The sequence below is a fragment of the Myxocyprinus asiaticus genome, chromosome 33, assembly GCF_019703515.2.
Source record: "Myxocyprinus asiaticus isolate MX2 ecotype Aquarium Trade chromosome 33, UBuf_Myxa_2, whole genome shotgun sequence".
NCBI classification, from domain to species: domain Eukaryota; kingdom Metazoa; phylum Chordata; class Actinopteri; order Cypriniformes; family Catostomidae; genus Myxocyprinus; species Myxocyprinus asiaticus.
Window position 1 is genome coordinate 22373533 of NC_059376.1, and position 21578 is coordinate 22395110.

General features: G+C 36.7%; 1 protein-coding gene across 2 annotated transcripts in view; it reads right to left on the reverse strand.

Annotated features, from left to right (window-relative positions):
• The window catches only part of LOC127424328 (protein patched homolog 1-like), a 108064-nt gene that overhangs the window by 60255 nt on the left and 26231 nt on the right, over nt 1–21578 (reverse strand). For both annotated transcript variants that reach the window (XM_051669400.1, XM_051669401.1), the window contains exons 3-5: nt 8739–8928; nt 3144–3213; nt 2930–3021 (exon numbers count right to left, since the gene is read on the reverse strand). In XM_051669400.1, coding sequence (XP_051525360.1) covers nt 2930–3021; nt 3144–3213; nt 8739–8928 — 352 coding nt within the window. The remainder of the gene's footprint in view (nt 1–2929; nt 3022–3143; nt 3214–8738; nt 8929–21578) is intronic.

Sequence of the window (21578 nt, forward strand, 5' to 3'; positions counted from 1 at the left end):
GCTAAATGTCAAGGAGAACCGCCGACTAAGCCCTACTTAAGGGAATGGACTGTCTCACTTATGGGAGTGCATGAAGTGGTGCGGTGGATAAAGGTTGACTTGATGGGATTCTGCAGGCTTTGGGATCGATGGGCACTGTCCGTCACTGCAGTGGCAGCACAAAAGTAGTCAAGATTGGATTTCAGCCTGCCTCTATAATAACAGCTTTGAGAAAATGGAATCAATCCACTCATCTGATCTTTATCCCCTCTAATTATACTGCAGTGGGTGATCCCGCTCAGGCCTTGGCATATCCCCACAACTAACAGCCCAACACAGCAGTTTCGCAAACCTCTCATGTTTTCTTTGCCATCTCGTCTCAGTTGGTTCTTTCAGCACCCTCTTTCTTACTATGTCTTCACCCAGTCTCCTGTCCAGCCCATACATTTGAGTCTATCCTCAGACGCCCTTCCTTGCTCTGAGTTTACCCTCCCTCTCTCCCTTTTCCCTGCACTACTCATCATTCCTTACAGAGTAACTATCTAATCCTACCTCTGTCAAACAGGCTCTGTGTTTCCGTCCCAGCAATATGGATGTACAGAACTACATATATTGTAAAAAATTTACTAGCTGGTGGGTTCACTCAAAAAAAGGATTTTAGCAGGTTGTTTAGTTTACTTAATTAAAATAAACTAAAGCAACACAATTCCAGAACAACTTGATTTTATAGCGTTCTATCCAATTAAATTCGTAAAATGTAAGTTTACTTAATCCATTTGAGTTGGGACTAGATAAATACTTTTTGTAGCATTGATGAAACTGGGCAGGGGATTTCCATTTCCCAGCATGCTTTGCATGGGACTGGATGGGGTGATCAAATGTTCAAATTAAGTTTTATTTTATGCATATTTGAGCAAGATTACCAGGAGATTTGTTAATGTTTAATGTCTGAAATATAGCTATTTTTTATTAAAAAGAGTGTCTGTTAGGCTGGAGTTTTGGATGCTACCATTGTGGTGAATATTGGCGCTTGTGCTTAGGTAGAGGATTGACTTTCATGTTTAAGTGATGTTTGATTTGAGTGCTGCTTAGCACTAGAAGTAGTTGCTATCAAATTGGCAGTGCAAAATGTCTGTGCTCCCAGCTACACACACAAACACACAAGGGAAACAAAAAAATGCACTCTTACAATAATTTACAATGTATTACAATATAATAACTGTAAAGTAAACCTTGCCATATAGGCTTATAAATACTGTATGAGAAGTAATTAATCAACAGCACATCATCAGCAATTGCTTGTCATAATTGTCTGTTGTTCCGGTAATTACATAAAAACTTTTTTTTCTTTTCTCTATGGACACCATCAGTCAAAATCAACAAGAACATTAACATGAAATTATGATAACTGTACATCTACTCAAAAAAACTTTTTCAGCGCTAATTTATATAACATTACTTTTACAAATTGGACCCCCCTCACCCTCCAAAAATAAAAACCCTCCAGCACCAGCCATGGAGGACCACAATGAAAAAAAAAGAAAAAAAATCCAAAAAGCAACTATTGGCATTGATTGATCCGATAAAACCGATATATATCGTTCGACTTCTATCGCCAGCCACCTCATAGAAGATTCACGATTCATGCGTCACATATCAATAGGCCTATACAGCAATGCATTACGATAACGTTATTGTACTGTGATTGAAACTGTGCCAAATGCAAGGCCTCTCTTTTAAAATTAGTATGTTAAGGAAAATTAATAAATAAAGAACATAAAATTTAAACCTCACTAACGTATGTTTTAACCAATCATCAACGCTCTTTGACTGGCCAAGTTTTCCTAGGTCAATCATTTCAGGGATGTGCGCGAACAGGGGAAATATCCCAAACTGAACACCTTGGCAGAACAAAAACATCAGTGCATTTCATCATAATTTGTAAACAAACTAAAAGAAGCATGCTCACCCAGTAACTATAAATGAGCCTTTAGGAGGCATTTATACAAGATGCATTCCTGCATTCAAAAACGGATAGATTAAGCACAATAGAATAGAATGCAGGGCTCTCAAGATCCATCTTTAAAAGTTTAACTAATTTAAATGTGACAAGGCATCCTACAAATGAAACGCTCATGGCAGGATGCTGAATAATAATGGTGAGACACAACGCAACAGCCAAAGAAATACATATATAAAATCTAGATAAGCTAGTAGTCCTCCTCCCTAATCGACTGGTCAGTTGTTGGATGACCAGTTGACCACTGTGAACCAACTCAACCATCTCTCATTTGTCTCTCATTCTTTTAGTCTTTCTCTTTTTCTGTATGTTTCATTCAGTTTGCCCATCTCTTTCTCTGTTTCTGTTCACAGTAGACTCTTCTGGCAGGCCTACAGAGGTTCAGACCACATTGTATGTGCCTAACCAGGCTTGAGTCATTATTCCAAGTCCCCCAACCAGAACACAGTAAAATCCTTATTTACCATCCATGATGAAGGGAGAGAAGGACGGGGAGGGCAGAAAAACTTTTGCAGACTTGGTGGTTGTCTGCTGAGTGTAACAGTTGCAAAGAGCCATTAGCAGCAAAAGTGGAACAACTGTGTGGGGCCTTAAGTTAACAATCACAATGAAGGCCCTTTGAAAACAGCACTGGAGACTGTGCACCAATAAATCAAATAAGCATGGTGAAATCCTCTTTTCGCCACTCTCCAAAACATTTTTTATGCCCTGTTTGGAGCAAATACATTTTCTTTCAAATTGAAGTTTGCTTGTTTGTTGGTTTTCAACATGGCTCTATTGACAGGAGAAACATGTCCATGAAGTGTTTACTGTACGAAAATGGCATTTCTGGCAAATCAAATTGATTTAAAGTGAGAGGTGCAAGAGCCAGGCGGGAGAGAATCAAATATTACAGGCTCAAGCAAATACAGACAGGCGTATATAACTTACGGGAGGTAGACCGTTCCTGAATGTAGTTTAGCACCTTCCCAGAAGCAGTCCAGAGGAGTAATGATCAGACATGGGTGCAGTTTCTCAATAATCTGAAAAGATGGATGCAATAATAAAGTCACAAGTCTTTAGTAATGAGTGAGTCCTCCTCTCAAGTTCATACATTTCTACTAAAATATCATTTTTAAAAGACACTGTAAATATTCTTTCTTACCTGGTCCACAAAATTGGTTTCTGTAACAAGTTCTCCTGATTTGTAGCATAAATGTTCCAATTTCCACTGCCTGAAAATGCAACAGCAGAAATCGTATAAACTGTAAAGGATAGATGTGGCTTTTTCTTGGAGAAATTTAAAAGGAATAGTTCATACAAAAATGAAAATTATGTTATGAATTACTCATTAAAAGTCTTCTGAAGGCACACAAAATTATTTGGTGAGAAAATATTTCATTTTTAAGTGAAAATCTTGATGTATGTTGAGCATTTATAGAGTGCATGAGAGATGCTCATTCACAGTGGCACGTATGTGCACACGGTAACTTGTGTTGTTTTTAGCGGTCTACGTGCAAGCCACTGTGAATGAACTGTCATCAAGAATTTAACTGAAAAATTACTTACATTTCCAGTTATTTCTCACCAAAATCTATCATATGCCTTCAGAAGACTTGGAATATGATGCACAAGTCGATACTTTTGGGTCCTTTTATAAGCTCTAAAGTGAGGAATTATTCACTGCCACAGGATTGAAAATATTCATTAAAACAATTCCTTTTCTGTTCTACATAAATAAAAAGTCATACAAATTGGAACAACATGAGGTTGAGTAAATTAGGGGTGCAATGATCGATTGGCCGCAGATCAAAATCATCCGATCTTTGTCTAAAATCTGTCATTCAGGGCCAACCTTTTTTTTAATTGCTGCACGCACAAAATCACACACTGCCATGCTAATGAATGAGCTCTTTCTCAGCCTTCGAAGCATGACACTGTGGCCACTAGAGGGTGAGTTATTGGCAAATAACTAAGCATTTGCAAATTTACACTTTAGGCATGCTGTAATGTGTATATGTATGAAAAATGTGTATGAATAAAGTGTATAAATATTAAGGTGCCCATTTTCAAGAGTCATTGCGGTAGTAATTCTGACTCGCTGTACAGTTAGACACAGGAGAGGACAAAGATGCTGCAAACAGATGTAAAAACGAATTAAACAACAAATAAAGATGCAAGTACAAATCTAACTTTACAGTACGTGATGTAACGTGAGTCACGACAGTTAGAGGGTGTGTGGAGCAATAGCACAAGATTGAGCGTTTATGAGCGCTTTCAGTTTCACTTTCAAACATGTGTACTCTCCATTCCAGATGCTCTAAATCTCTCATCAGTCACTCAACCAAGTGCTACTTTGTGAGAACTCCGATTTAAATAAGAGATATGTTTGTAACAGTACCACTAATATCAGTTTAACCTTCAATAATGGAACCGCGTTTTCACGCAGTTGCTTAATAATACGTGATTTGTAGGAGCGCACCGATCGATCGGCCACCAATCTAAATCTACCGATTTAAATCTGTGATCGGCGACTGGCCGATCGTGCCTAGATTTAGGGCCGATCTTTTTTGCAGCATGCAGTGAATCACACATACTGCTACTCTAAAGAATGAGCGCTTTCCCTTGATGCATGACAGCATGGCCTTTGGAGGGTGAGTTGTTGGCGATTCTAAGCATTCACGAATTAAAACTTTCAGACACGCTGTAATTTAGATAAATATGGCGGGTTTAAAAAAAAAAAAAAACATTTTTAAGAATTACACGTGTATGAATATTAAGTTGCCTATTTTCTAGAGATATTACAGTAGCAGACTCGCTGCACAGTGAGCACGGAGAGGATAACGAGACTGCAAATGGATATAGAAACGAAATAAACAATAAATACACATGCAAATACAAATCTGAGTACATGTAATGTAACGTGAGTCGTGACAATCAGACGTTGTGTGGAGCGATAGAGACTGTTTGAGCGATCATGAGCACTTGCAGCTTTAAGCCGCCCGCCTTTCACTGTCTCCGGAATTCGCATATGACTGTCGTATTTCTCCCCCTAGTGGCAGTCATGATGAACTGTCATTTTGCTCGCAATGGATTTTGTTCATTGAAGGAGAAGCTACCAAAGGTTTACCGGTTTCATTACAGAATGACATTACTGTGTGGGATTTTGTTGAGCAGATGAATGAATTTAATAAAATTCAGGATTAATATATAAAATAGTATTATTAATCATTATTAATGTTTTTATAGTTAATATTATGATAATTAACAGCAACAACAACCCTAATTCAGCTAATATAAATCAGAAATTCATAGATGTGATTTTAAATATGTAGGTGTTGTGTGTGCAGAAATACATGACACATGTACTTTTAATCACACGTTTACTGTAATTACAAAAGCTTGTTGTGATATTTGCAAGGTAAACAATAATTTCTGACTTCTACATTATTATTTGTCCAAAATACAGAAGTTTCAGGCATTTAGAAAAAAGTTTAGGACAAAATCTATTGATATTTCTAAATTCGCGCTGACAGTTTTGCATGAATACATCACTTCCGGTCGGGCGGTCGCATACAGTCTAGTCGCATGAGTTGAAATATTTTAACACAGCAGAGGCTCAAATCAGATCCGAAAATGTCGAATCCGGAGACAGTCGGAACTTCACGCAGCCCACGTGCGACTCTCCATTGGAAGAGAATGACTTCCGGTCTATCGTTTTTTGGATGCAGTGAAAAAGCGGCATTACTCCCTTCAATATGCGCGGTCTCGGTGTCAATCAAACATGTGCGCTCTCCAGGTGCTCTAAATATCTCATCATCAGTCACTCATCTCAGCGCTATTCTGTGAGGATCCCAATTTAAATCAGATTAATGTTGGTAACAATATGACCAATCACAGCAATTACAATTTAACCTTAATGGCATCACGTCTTCATGCATTTGCTTAATAATTAGTGATTTGTGTTACAACAAAATGCCAAAGAGTAAACAAATCATAGATAATAATGATTTCTCACAGGAGCAGTTTTAGAGCTTGTAATATATATATATATATATTTCTTATTTTTGAATGTATCTCTGCTGTGTGTAATGCGATCATGGTTTTTACTGGTTGCCAGTATGTCACAATTAGTGGTTGACCGATATGGGTTTTTAATGGCCGATGCCGATATCCAGAGAGCAGGGTGGCCGATAGGCCGATACAATGCCGACAGTTTTATATCACACAGTTTAATATAGTAAATAACATAAACGTAAAGTTGCTAAAAAAAATAAAATAATAAACTCTTATTTAGCACTATATTTACTCAATTTCACACAAAACTAAAAAATAATATTGCATTTTAAATGGTAGATAGCAGTTTCTTCGTATTTCTGTTTAGTCATCAAATTTTAGTAATTTATTTGAACATGAAGAAACGGTTAATATATTAGGAAGAAGGAAATAACAGTACACACCGTATTCCAGCAACCAAGGATGGCATGTCCACATTAGCAATTGCATTTTCTCAAAAAATACCGAATCAAACCAATTGTACATACAGCGCATAGTGAATAAGACATTTACTTATAGCGCACGTGAAGCACTTTTACCTTGGGCTGCATCCGAAAACGTAGGCAGCTGACTTGCTACCTTGCTGCCTAATCAGTTAATGGCTTAACTGACATCTGTTTTGAATGAATGGAACTCTTAAGGAAACTGGTCCCCGAACAGTTTGAAAAGCACCTTATTTTCATCCTTCCTCCATATACAGCCTCCAGCGGCAGCATTTTCCTGGTTTCGGACGCAGCCTTGAAGTTGCACTCACACGTGTGGATCCAGCAATCTCCTGACAGTTTAAACATCCTGGATCGCCAGCTTGGATTGTTACGGAGTGACCATCATGATTTGTGAATCCGAGGAACTTTTGATCCTGATCCTGATGTTTTTGATTCTGGCGGATAGAATACGAGCTTCAGAGGAAGATATTAGATGAGTGCAAGATGGGAAGAAAACTCTGGATTTTCGTGAGGATCTTGAATGACATCTGTTTAAACGAGATATCTGCATATTTGCAAATGGTATATAATACAAGTTTTATTGATATTTGCCTTTTATCATTAGAAAAGTTACAGGGAACTGCTGAGGAGAGGCTGTTAGAATACGTGCTTTAGAGGTAAATAAATGAGCACTCCACAGGATTCTGGATCTGCTGAAGCTGTGTGAGGTTGGTTTATTACATCTGTTTAAATGAGATATGCGCATATTTGCAGACGGTATATGATATTAGTTTTATTGATAATAAAACTTTTTATCATTAGACAAGACAGTTAAAAAAAAGTTACAGGGAACTGTTGAGGAGAGAGAGGGAGAATGAAACAGGCAAGCACTTGAACATAATGAGATCAAACACAGTGTTGCACACTGGTCTATTACTGTAGTAACACGATGGCACATAACAACAAAACGTACCATGACTGGTAGTTTACATGTCTCAGTTGCTTCACATGCAAGCAGGCGATTTCGGCCAAACTGGAAAAAATCGGCCGATGCCGATAATTAAAAAAGTCAGAATATCGGGCAATTTATCGGCCTCTGCGATATATCGGTCGACCACTAGTCACAATGACCTTTGATATTGACAACAGAACAATTAATAAAGGCTTTCAATACAAATAAATGTTAGCCATTCACAATTAATGTCATTTTTAAGTAATTTTGTTAAAACTTTATAAAGAGGTTCCATTCAATAACATTAGTTAATGCATAAGGTGTCATGAACAAACAATGAACAATATATTTTTACAGCATTTATTAATCATAATAATTAGTTAATAAAAATACAATTGTTCATTGTTAGTTTATGTTCATTAACTAATGTTAACTAATACAACTTTTGATTTAAAAAAATTATTAGTATATGTTGTAACTAACATTAAGTTTATGTTAACTAATACAACTTTTGATTTTAAAAATGTATTAGTATATGTTGTAACTAACATTAAGTTTATGTTAACTAATATTGTTAACTAATGTTAACAAATGGAAACTTTTTGTAAAGTGTTACTATAATTTTACGGTGTGGGGCATAAACATAACTGCAGCATATAACTTGCAAAGGTGTGGCAAAGGGCACTTTTTAAAAAATCGGTATATGCCGATCTTAGTGTTAAAAAATTGGAGATTGGTATCAGCCTCAAACTTCCTGATTGGTTCACCACTAGTGATTTGTGTTACAAAACGGCAAAGACCGTAAACAAATCGTAGATGGTAATGATTTCTCACTAAAGCGGTTTAGGTGCTTGTAATAGATTTGTCTTATTTTTGAACGAATCTCTGTTGTGTGTGATGCTCTTATGGTGTTTACTGGTTGTCAGTGTGTCACAATGACCTTTTGATATTGACAACAGAACTATTTATAACTGTTTTCGATTCAAATAAATGTTAGCATTTCACAATTAATGTAAATTTAATGTAATTTCACAGTGTGGGGCATAAACATATAACTGCAGCATGTAACTTGTAAAAGTGTAAGGGCATCTTTATTGCTTAAGTGTAAGGGCATCTTTATTTATTGTTAAAAAATAAATGATCGGTATTGGCCTCAAATTTCCTGATCGGTTCACCACTAGAGTAAACTATGACAGAATTAACTATTTCTTATGCATTAGTGAGAGCAGAGAGAAATTAGCTACTGTAAATGAGCAATTCATTATTCTGTACAATACAGGAATACTATTCTTAACTCCACAGTGGTCGCTGGGACATGTGACGTTACCTGTTGTACATGTAAACGTGCACTCTGCTGGCCTTTATGGCGGAGTCTAGGTGTTGTTTCAGCGCCTCCACAGTCAGAATGTTAGCACCTTCCTGTCGCGCCGTCTGAATCATGAGCTGAGGACTAAACATGGCCTCCTCTCCAATCTTCTGCCTCGTGTACTTGAGTTCCTGATTCACCCTGCCACCCACTGTGAAAGGGAGAAGACATTCAGATGAACGTTTTAGAACCTTTTCACCATCTTCATTTATACGCATAGTAGAGAGAGATGACAGGAAATTATGCAAACCGCTAGGCCACAGCTAAACAAGTCTGTTGTAGAACTTGCTAATCAAACAAGCTATGAAACAAATATGAAACTAATAATACAGCACAAGTATTGTAAGCAAACTGGAGCTTTGAGGCCATCTTCATGCTGGTGTACTCCTAAAAGCTGACATAATTATCTTTGAGCTGATATTCAGTACCAAAAGTACTGACGACTCATCCTGCACTACCCAGATTTTTGTCCAATAAAATACTCTCTAGAATGAGAATGACCCTACTACTGATACCACCTGCAAGTGACTCCCAAGTAACAACTCATGGTTCATGGTTGTGACATTAATAAAGGCTATTGGCTACTTAAAAAAAAAAAGGAACAAGTTCTTAAGATATGTTCCACCCAAGCTTCCTGTTTCAAAAGCAACTATGTCAAATAGAAAAGAAAACTGTGCTCTACAGCTAATAGCATGAATTATCAGTTTAGAGCCAGACTTCCTTAACTCGCATCCAATGATAAATAATGATAATTTCCAGCGCTTTCAAACAGGGACAAACAGACTCACGGTAATCCATCAGATGTACTAGCCTCATTGAAAGGAATCTACTCTAACACATGCTCTCATCTGTCCTGTTAACTTGACTTTCAAATGCCTTTCAGTACACCCTTTAACACCTGCAGTCTTCTTCACAGCTTTTAAACCGAGGCCTATGAGTTACAAGTGTGTGCAAGCGGGTTTGCATGTGCACACACGTGTGTAAGATCTTTGGCTGCTTTATTGAGTTTGAGCAGTGGAGTCCTTGTGTGGCACACATAAGTTCTGCACAGGAACAGTGAGCCCTCACAGCTACAAAAGCAGCCTTTCAAAAGAGTCCTGCTGAACACTGTCCAAGTCTGCCTCTCAAAGCTGTCGATTCTTCACGCGCTCTCTACCTGACCTCTGAGAATGGAAGACTTCTCCATTTCCAGGATCAAGCACCCTAGAGAAGCAGGCAACACGGTTCACAAGGGCTTCACAGTTGCAGGTAATAATACGGTCTCAGAAAGGTAACCTGCTCAATCCTCGCAATCAACTTAATGCTATCAACCAAATCATCTACTGTATTGCTTTGGTGTGATGTTTTCAGAACGGTACATTGTGTGATTCTGAAGCACTACTGATATGTTGACGCAGGCAGTTTATGGCCAACTAACAGCTTTGAAGCACTGAGGGTAAACTCAAGCAACATTTACATTCACATTTATTCATTTAGCAGTCGCTTTCATTGAAAACGACTTACAAATGAGGAATAAAACAACATTGCCTAGGCGATTCATGTGAGGCAACAGAACATTCGGAGTGCTCAAAATTAAAACTGACTTATTCCGATAAAGATATTCTGAAGGTTCTTAGACCAGAAACGTTTTATCACGATATCACTAATTTTATATCACAATAACGTATATTTCACGATATAGTTACATTTTTTTTTAAATCAATAAAAATTGGTTTACATATTAAATAACCATATTTTTTAAAATCCAGTCATTTAATTAAATACTTTATAAATGAAAACTACTTCCTCTTATATAATTTTCTCTTTGTTTGGAACTTGACAAACATAGTCAGAGTAAAAAAACAAAAAAACAATTGGTGGTATTCAAAAAGTGGTACTCAACCTTACCGCAATGCTAAAATTCACATTTCAGTCTGATGTTGTTGACTAGTATTTAGGGCTGGGCAATTAATCGAATTTTAGTTTCAATTATGATTTTGGCTTCCAATAATTCTGAAAACAAGATAATCGAGATAAAATTATTATTGTGCCGCATTCGTTTCGCAATGAAACACCCCGGCATTGTATCTTTAAAGCCTTCTTTACTAAAGTTCAAATAATAAGGATATTGAAAATAAACTCTGAAACCGGCATTTTTCTGTGCGGTCAGCGCCGCATCTATGAGTTGCGTGAAGACTGAATCTTTTCCTGGCTGATGCACACTCGTGAGGACGCTCGTCACTCGCATGCGTTTGCTGCAGCTAGATTATAACGTGATGGCTCGCGATGTAGCGAATCATAATATACAGAATGTGTCATGTTCACTGTGTGTATCTTATCATGAGGAAAATCAGCGATAAGCAGCTCTATTAAGAAGAAAAAGTTTGTTTTTCATGAGTTAAAGATGGATCGAAGTGGTGAGAGAGTGTAGTCTTCTCCCATTATACACTGAAACAAAATACAGTGCATCCGGAAAGTATTCACAGCGCTTCACTTTTTCCACATTTTGTTATGTTACAGCCTTATTCCAAAATGGATTAAATTCATTATTTTCCTCAAAATTCTACAAGCAATACCCCATAATGACAACGTGAAAGAAGTTTGTTTGAAATCTTTGCAAATTTATTAAAAATAAAAAAACTAAAAAGTCACATGTACATAAGTATTCACAGCCTTTGCCATGACACTCAGAATTGAGCTCAGGTGCATCCTGTTTCCACTGATCATCCTTGAGATGTTTCTACAACTTGATTGGAGTCCACCTGTGGTAAATTCAGTTGACTGGACATGATTTGGAAAGGCACCCACCTGTCTATATAAGGTCCCACAGTTAACAGTGCATGTCAGAGCACAAACCAAACCATGAAGTCCAAGGAATTGTCTGTAGACCTCCGAGACAGGATTGTATCGAGGCACAGATCTGGGGAAGGGTACAGAAAAATGTCTGCAGCATTGAAGGTCCCAATGAGCACAGTGGCCTCCATCATCCGTAAATGGAAGAAGTTTGGAACCACCAAGACTCTTCCTAGAGCTGGCTGCCCGGTCAAACTGAGCGATCGGGGGAGAAGGGCCTTAGTCAGGGAGGTGACCAAGAACCCGATTGTCACTCTGACAGAGCTCCAGCATTTCTCTGTGGAGAGAGGAGACCCTTCCAGAAGAACAACCATCTCTGCAGCACTCCACCAATCAGGCCTGTATGGTAGAGTGGCCAGACGGAAGCCACTCCTCAGTAAAAGGCACATGACAGCCTGCCTGGAGTTTGACAAAAGGCACCTGAAGGACCCTCAGACTATGAGAAACAAAGATTGAACTCTTTGGCCTGAATGGCAAGCGTCATGTTTGGAGGAAACCAGGCACTGCTCATCACCTGGCCAATACCATCCCTACAGTGAAGCATGGTGGTGGCAGCATCATGCTGTGGGGATGTTTTTCAGCGGCAGGAACTTGGAGACTAGTCAGGATCGAGGGAAAGATGAATGCAGCAATGTACAGAGACATCCTTGATGTGCTCTGGACCTCAGACTGGGGCGAAGGTTCATCTTCCAACAGGACAACGACCCTAAGCACACAGCCAAGATAACAAAGGAGTGGCTCCGGGACAACTCTGTGAATGTCCTTGAGTGGCCCAGCCAGAGCCCAGACTTGAACCCGATTGAACATCTCTGGAGAGATCTGAAAATGGCTGTGCACCGACGCTCCACATCCAACCTGATGGAGCATGAGAGGTCCTGCAAAGAAGAATGGGAGAAACTGCCCAAAAATAGGTGTGCCAAGCTTGTAGCATCATACTCAAAAAGACTTGAGGCTGTAATTGGTGCCAAAGGTGCTTCAACAAAGTATTGAGCAAAGGCTGTGAATACTTATGTACATGTGATTTTTTTTTGTTTTTTTATTTTTAATAAATTTGCAAAGATTTCAAACAAACTTCTTTCACGTTGTCATTATGGGGTATTGTTTGTAGAATTTTGTGGAAAATAATGAATTTAATCCATTTTGGAATAAGGCTATAACATAACAAAATGTGGAAAAAGTGAAGCGCTGTGAATACTTTCCAGATGCACTGTACATTTTTTATTTTTATTTTTTGGCTTGTTTTCCAAAATAATATCTAAAACTCCTTTAAAACAATGTACATTTACTTTAGGAGCTATACTGCAGAAGAAAATATTGTTATCGGAGAATGTTGAATACAATATTTAATCAGGGCTCGACATTAACCAGGGTTCCACATTACGCATTGTCATATGCTTGTCCTCCGGACAATTGGTCATTCACTTGTCCGAGTAAAAAAGTTATTTTTCCGGAGAGAAAAAAGGACATTAAGTTACCTGCTCAAGTAACATGTCAAAGTTTATGTTGTATATTTTTCTAAAATTATGACCGATGCCCAACCTAATAGTGTACCTATGCAATCAACTCAATTCTGTGCAACAGAAATGTAAACTGCACTGGGTAGGGGAGGAGACTATTGTCATATGGTAATTGTTTTATGTCACGTATGGTAGTCAAATAAAGGAAAGCCTCCATCGCTACCATTAACAGCAGTTATGCTCATAGTTCTAAGGAATGAGATCTACTTTTTCATCATGTTATTGCAGCAACATCTACCACGTACAATAAAGTCTATACATTATCACAATACCAAAATTTCAGTAGTCGGTAGTGAAATTTGATGATTGTCAATACCAGATTTAAAACTACAACAAATAATAACACTAACTAATTTGTTAGTTATGGAAGAATGATTTCAAGTTCTTAAGTAATTATTTAAGACTAGTAAACAGTCGGTAATAAAATAACAATAAAAAAACAGCAATGAATAGAAATTAAAAATAATAGAACAAAAAATACAAATTAAGAAAATTCTGTGCTTTTTTTTAACAGCTTTAAAAGTTTATAACAGCAGTAGGCTATCAAGAATTCCAAGGAAACATTCAGAATGAAATGCAACATAAAATTACTACAGGTCTTCACTGTACGATTATAATACGTGAATACTTTTTAAAACTACTAAAGTTATTCAGTCAGTTTGAGTGTTTTCTTATTTTCTTATTATGGTTGTTTGATTGAATAATTACTTAAGAACTTGAAACCATTCATCCGTGTTATTATTTGTTGTGGTTTTGAAGCTGGTATTGAGAATCATCAAATTTCACTACCGACTACTGAAATGTTGGTATTGTGATAATGTGTATCCTTTATTGTACATGGTAGATCTTGCTGCTATAACATGATGAAAAAGTAGATCTCATTCCATAGAAGTGTGAGCACCCCTGCTGTTAATGATGGCGATGGAAGCTTTCCTTTATTTGACTACGCAAATACGCAACATAAAATAATACGCAACATAAAATAATTATCATATGACAATAGCCTCCTCCCCTACCCAGTGCAGTTTACATTTCAAGTTCAACGAAATCTACTGTTTAAAAAGAATAATTTTTTAAAGATCAAAAAATGCATGATGTTTCCAAAGTCAATGAGTAATCATGTAAAATAATCGTGATCTCAATATTGACCAAAATAATCGTGATTATGATTTATGCCATAATCGAAAAGCCCTACTAGTATTATTATTATAAAACACTTCATTAGGCTCTTAATGGTTTAAATCATCTCTTTAGACAATATTTGAATATCTGACAGCAAAGCCGGTTTGTTTTCTAATATCTAACATCATTCGAACTGAATTTTATTAAGGGTGATGAGGTGTAGTTTAAAAAACCTGCATGACAGATGACGCATAATTGTTGGCGCATGACACATTGTTTGAATGGTTAGAATGTCAGGCTCTCTCTGCATTTGAAATGTTTGACTTCCTCCATAGCACTTTAAGGTAAAAACTCAGTAGAATTCAAATGGGTCAAGCAAGTTTTGAAGTTTGTGCCGCGATAAGAGAGAATCCAGGTTGAGTAGTGAAAATCACATGAAACACAGCTGCGTGTGTCTAATGAGAAGCATATTCAGAACGCGAGATTAACGTCACTGAATTTGCTTCAGAGGCCTGAAATTTCACTTGGGCACCTGCCGAAAAATTGTCAGTACCTGAAAAACCCTGTTTCACATAAAGCCGCTCCGCCTTAGTTCTCCATTTCTCCAACATAATGTGTACCACGTACGTGTTACGTGAATAGAATGAGGTGCACATTTCTTGCCACTGGGTGGCGGTTTTGTGTAGCCACGATACAGACGTTATTCCAAAATACATACCGGTTGCAAAATTTCTACCGGTTAATTATGTCTACTGGTATATCGCCCACCCCTACTCAAGGCTAACAAACCTCAGTACTCAAGGAGGTGATAAAGTGACCTTGAAATGGCATTAAACTGGATGGATTAGGAGCGGTTCAGAATAAATGCGTTCTTGCACTAAAAAAGCTAGATGTAGCGCAAAGGATAGAACAGAATGCATGTGTCTTGAGATGCATTTTAAAAAAGCTGAAGTTATTGTTAACTTGACACGGCACTCCTGTGCGATCCTAAATCTGGTACTGAAAAAACTGTGAAACATGGCACAATGGTCAAAGATGTCTGTCTAGTGCAGTGGTAAGACACCCCATTTTCCAAGACAATATTCAATGGTCCCTTTCCGAAACTAGTAGTGTCAAGATATTATTTTAGCAGTTTTTAGCATGAATTAAGTTTGATTTAAGGCTGTCACGATTACGAAATCTGGTTGACGATTAATTGTCAAACAAATAATTGCGATTATGACTATTAATTTTCTGTTTTAGTGTTATGACGATTAATTGTCTCTTTTAAGGCTTTCATGGTTAATTGTCATATAAATTGTCAATTGTCACCATTTTTTAAGGTGTACATTATGTGTGTTAAAAAGTCATTTTTACATATTTAACTTCAAATATATAAATAAAAAACAATATATGCTAAAAATATTATTTCCTTTTAAGGTTTTAAAAACTTATGAATGACATAAAAATAATGATTTAACAAATTTAAAAATCTACATATTTCTTACTACTTTAAATATGTCTTTAGTTTACATTTTTATTAAAAATATATTAATTTTTTGTAAATAAAATATAATAAAAATTATATTATATTATATTATGCAATAGTAAACTATTTCTGTCCTAATTCACTTTCACACATTATTTTAATGCTCTTTGATTAAACCCACAAGCCCTTATTTCTCATGTGATTGGAATTTAAAATGCACAATAATCGTGGTTAGATCAAATAACCACATTTAGATCAAATAACTGCAATTAGACGGTTATTTAATAATTGCGACAGGCCTAGTTTGATTATTTGATCAAATTTTGAGACATCTTGCAGCCTCCTTCGAAGTTTGCTGAGGCCCCTCATTGGGCTTCGGGTTGAGAACCACAGGTGTAGAGCATGTTTACATACAAAAACTATTAAAAAAACAGCACAGACAAAACACACATGGTGCACAAAGTGCAAAAACACACTTGGTATGAACGTACCCTTATTATTTAGGTAGCAAGAAAAAGCTTTTCCTAACTTGCTCAGCAAGATTCAAACTGTTGCACCGCCATGACAGTAGTTCAACTGACCAAAGAAGACACATGCAATTATGCCCGCTTTAGAAAATGCAAAGGGTTCTGCTATACAAATAGCAGTCTGACACATTTCGGAACACAGCGACAAACAGATAGGATGCTCCAAGCTTCTTGGAGAATTTGTCACAGTTCTATCTATTTAGGCTGTCTCAAGTGCTGCTCTCTCTTTATGTAATCCCAGACTGACTCGATGTTGAGATCCGGGCTCTGTAGGGGGTCTACCATCTAGGGCTGTAGCGGTATACCGGTTTCACGATATACCACAGTATGAAAATTGATGGTTTTCATACCATGTACATTTGCTTATCTACGGTATTGAGAAAAAAAAAATGCAACCGGACGGAGAATCTCACCTGCGCGTGCGCATATCCTTTCCTCCTCGACCACCTGTCAGACTTGTCAACTTGCGCCACACACAAACACATGCAGCGGAGAAAATGTCAAAGAGAAGCGAGGCGAGGGGGTCTGACATAAGTGAGTGTGTGTGAGTTAAAGCAGTGTTTCTCAACTGTTGGGTCACAGGTCTATTCGGACTGGGTCACGGACAGCGGGGAAAGAACAATGCCATGGTTCTCCCATTGAAGATATTTCAGCGGCCGCCCAAGTGATAGCCTATTTAGGACTGTCGAGGCAGATTTAATGATAATCTCGCAATCAGCTAAAGGTTTCTCATCTGCAGTTTCGCACGAGTGTAACGGAACCAGCTCGCGATCATGATATGCTCTTCTCTCTGGTGTGTGTGTGCAACAACCGGGCTTCCCTCGATATTGTGGAGCGCAGACCTCAAAACTGATGTGACCAATTTCAATTCTAGTGAGACTTTTCTAGTTTAAAGCATTATGGAGGAAGTCAAGTCAAACCTCTCAAACAGTAGGCAGTCCTGACATGCCAAACAGCACTGAGGAGGAAAAGAGCAACACAGTGTTATGCGCTAATTTTTTGTTTCATTATACATCATCACCTTTACAAAATTGTTTCATGATTTTACATGAGTAAAAGTAACTGTTATATTTTGACACAATGTTATAGTTTCATATGAAATTATCTAAAGGTAGAATCTATTAGACCTCATTTTATATCAACAGTGGCATTCGTAGTTAAAGTTTCAAGATGTTTCAGCTAGTACTTATTTTTTCATAAATACTATAATTTATTATTATTATTACTATTATTTAAGACTAGCTACACTGACCTAACCATGGTAACGAGGAGCCTTTCCTCCTGTGTAATATGTATGTTCTGTTTGAATTATGTTTGAAATTAGGAAACAAACGGAATAATAATAGCTCATATATGTAAATATGCTCTTCAATTTTTAAAATGGGGGAGAGAAAATTTCCTGTCGCTTTTGTTGTTGACGTTAACAACAAAAATAATGTCACTTGATGCATGTCCTTGTACTTGAAAACCATGAACAAACTATGCAACATAAAAGGAAATGCGACCCAGGATACATTAAATACAGGTTATGTTTTTACTATGGTGGGTCGCCACTTGATTTCCAATGTAAAATCTGGGTCCTGAAGCAAAACCAGTTGAGAACCACTGAGTTAAAGGTACAGACAGGAGCAGTCTGGCTGCCCTGTCACGCACCTACAGTATATGTTAATTGTTAATAATCATAGGACATTACTTTAAAGCTCACACAGCTGATGTTATTTTTCATTTAGCAGTTAATTTAACATGCTATGCTAACATGTAAACTAACATGCTTTATTTATATAACATGCTATAGTTACATGCAATTTTTTTATCATGTTAATAATTCGGTTTATTATTATAATTCTGTTAGCTTTCTTATTTATTCTATTTCAAGTTTCAATTATAATAAAGCGTTTGTTCAACTAAAAATAAAATAAAAAAATAAAAATTTCACTCCTTTAAGGTCATTGTAACTGATAATAATAATTGTGTAAAACCATATACCATGATACCGTGATATTTTCTGAGATGGTTATCGTACCGTGAAAATCTCATACTGTTGCAACCCTAATACCATCTGGTGTAGGGCTCCTTGTTCATCTTCTATTCAATTCTATTGGCAAAGGGAAACTTGAAATCTATTGATATGTCCTACAGATACACTAAAAGCAGAATATATAAAATAACCATTTTAAGACCATTTGTTTGCAGAAATAAAGCAACAAAGACTTTTGCACAGTACTATATTGTATATTCGAAAGGGTTGTAAGGCGAGAAGTTTTCAAATATCTCCTATAAGGAGGCAACTTTCAAAGTGTGCTTTGTTCTTTACCTCATTTACTGTGACATGGACAAAAATAATGAAGTCAGAATCATATGCTTGTGATTACCAATGTTTTTGTAAGAAGTTACACTAGCAGATATTAAGCCCAAACTCTCTCCCACCTAGTTGTGTGGCGACAACTCGACCTAACCTCTTAACAATTTGCATGGGTGTTTTTTTTTTTTTTCCACATTATGAACATAAGTGAGAATGGTCTCAATATTACGCAGTATACACAGGCATATAACAACAACAAAACGAAAACAAATTTGCAATTATTTCATCTTTGTTTCAGATACAAGAAAAACTTAGCAAAAAAACCATCAAAAATATTTAAACATTTATCATGCCTGGTAACTACAGCAACATAATGTATTTTTCTCATTAACCTACTCCCTAAAACATTCTGTAAAAACTTATAAGCTATAATCCCATTTAACAATGGTTTTCAATTCAGAAGACAGACATTGGTTAAATATTTGTAATTGTATTAATGTTGAAAATAACCATGCTTTTTTTCACTGGGCAGACCACACAACTGGTGAAAAAAGGCAGAGAAGAAGGGAAATGTCTAGAAGCATTACGAGAATGCAATGGATTGCTTTTTTCCAGGGCCCTAAACACCCATCTGATCTTGTTTTAGGGCATGTTTAAAATATCCCTCATTAATTGCAGCTTCAAGCATGCCTGATTTTTCCTTCAACATGATTATTGGGACCAGGCTGATTACATCCCAAACAAGCTTAGCATGTTCCTGATTTAGAGGCCCTGGGAACACCAACATGTTTTGGGGATGAAGCAACCTCAGATGTCAGCTTTTCAATCAGAAGTTTCCTCTGGATTAACATGAACTGAGTAACCTTCAAATCATGAATGGCTCCTCATGTTGTATGCCAAAAACAACAGCGAAAACAGGATGGAGCAACAACAATACATGTCAGTCACTTTACAGAGAAAACCTTCCATATTGCAGGTAACATCAAATTACATCCTGAACCCAGGAGAATTCTACACCCCTCCAGAGACTTACAGGTTCTTGGGTCACAAATGGCCTTGCCTCAGGTGTGAAATTAACACCCAAGCTCCAAAAGAAAAGGTGGGTCTGTATCTGTGTGTGAGAGAGAACATGAGCACTAGTTGAATTCACTCAAACATGACTGCAGGTGTATTTTAAGGTCTTTGAAATGCCAGCATGATTATCTTATCTTATGATAAAATATTTTAGAGAAAACATCTGTGAATAACATCACCAGAGAAGGTTCTTTTTAAAGGAGATTAACACTGAAATGGTGTGAAACAAAGGCTTCTAAAACATACTGTACAATAATATGCATTATTCAATTATAATAATCATAAGGGTTAGGTATAAAAAATATAAACACTGAATGGAACCAAACACAAAAGTACAAAACAACAAACATACAGCTCAAATACTCTTATGAACCAGTTCTTTTTCATGAATTGGTCATATAGACTCAGGTCAGTGCATCAGTCTCAAACTCTGTTTGAATCATTCTAATGACTCACTTTGATGAGTTGGTCAGAGCAGTTCTTGATTTGTCCAACCTGAAATGAACAGAGAACTGCTTTGTGTGTCCTTAAGGGTTGAAGAGAATCACAAAGAATTACATCCTTTCGGCACATTCGGAACTAAGGCTATCAGTAAAAAATATTGATTTTCCGATTAATTGTGATCTTCATTTGAATGATCCCGATATCAATTCTTAAAATCCCAAGATCGATCTTTAACTTCCACTTTAAAGTTTACTTCAGTTTTGGTAAGGTATGTGTACAAGTAATAGAGTACTCTTTCTGCACCATCTACTCGTGTATTGAAAACACTACTCAACACAACACTACTATTCATTTTTCTTTACGCATTTGTCTGTCGTGAGAAGTGCTGAATTACACTGGTTTCCATCTTAATTGCTCACCAAATCTCGCAGTTACAATTGAGTCCATTGCGGGGTGCTGTAGATGTGTGTCGTCAAGTTGTTGGATGAGAGAAGAAGACATGATGGTGTCTGTGCTTCTGAAAGCAACTATTTGATTCTTATTGAATTCTACTCTATTTGTATTCTGTTGTTGTTGAAGTCATGGAACCAACAGATGAGGAACACTTTTTATCGGTGGAAAGAATATGTGAATCGAACTCAGAGCTTATCAGACCATATGTGTATGTACATTAAATCTCTGAACAAGGGCAGAGCGCATTTAAAAAAAAAAGCCAATTTTCACCACTTGTTTTTCTGAATAATAACATGTGAAATTATAAAAATGTGATGGCCTTTATGTAGACTCAGCATTAGTCTATATCTGTGCATTACCCTAATGCTGTCAGTGAGTGAGTGCAAATGTTTTTTTACAGTTATTTTTAGCCTAAATCTTTTTTGTTTTCCATTTTTATTAATGCATAATATTCATCACATTTTTCCCAAAAGAAAGCATAGTTTGTTGAAGTTTTTTAAACCATTCTTGGTAACGTGTGTGAATGAAATAAAATATAAGATTCACGTATGTGTCATACTTTTTTATTTTTAATGTGCATTTTAATTTACGAGTAATCTAGTACCGTTTTTTGTGGGTTAGAGTATTCAACTACAAACCTGCTTGAAAATACCGATCCCTAGTTTTAGTTGTGTTGATTATTAGCCTATATCTGCTAAATACATTGCAACTGTATTGCATAGTTTGGGCCCTGTTGTTAATTTTTTTAAATAAGATTTTTGTAAAGTACCAAGTAACAGAATTAGCTGTGAGAGACTTTCTTTCACATAAGCAAAAGGACAGTATAACTAAAATAAATATAAAATGAATGAGAATCAAACTGAAATTGGAATCAAAATTGATTTGAGAGCCTGTGAATCGGAATCAAATCAAATCTAGGAAATCTGAATTGATACCCAGCCCAATTCAGAACAATGTTTTTTTTTTTTTTTTTGCTTTTTGCTTCCTCAAAAGTACACTTGAAAAAAAAAAAAAAAAAAAAAAAACAACTTGTTGGTTTAACTTAATTCAATTGTGGACATT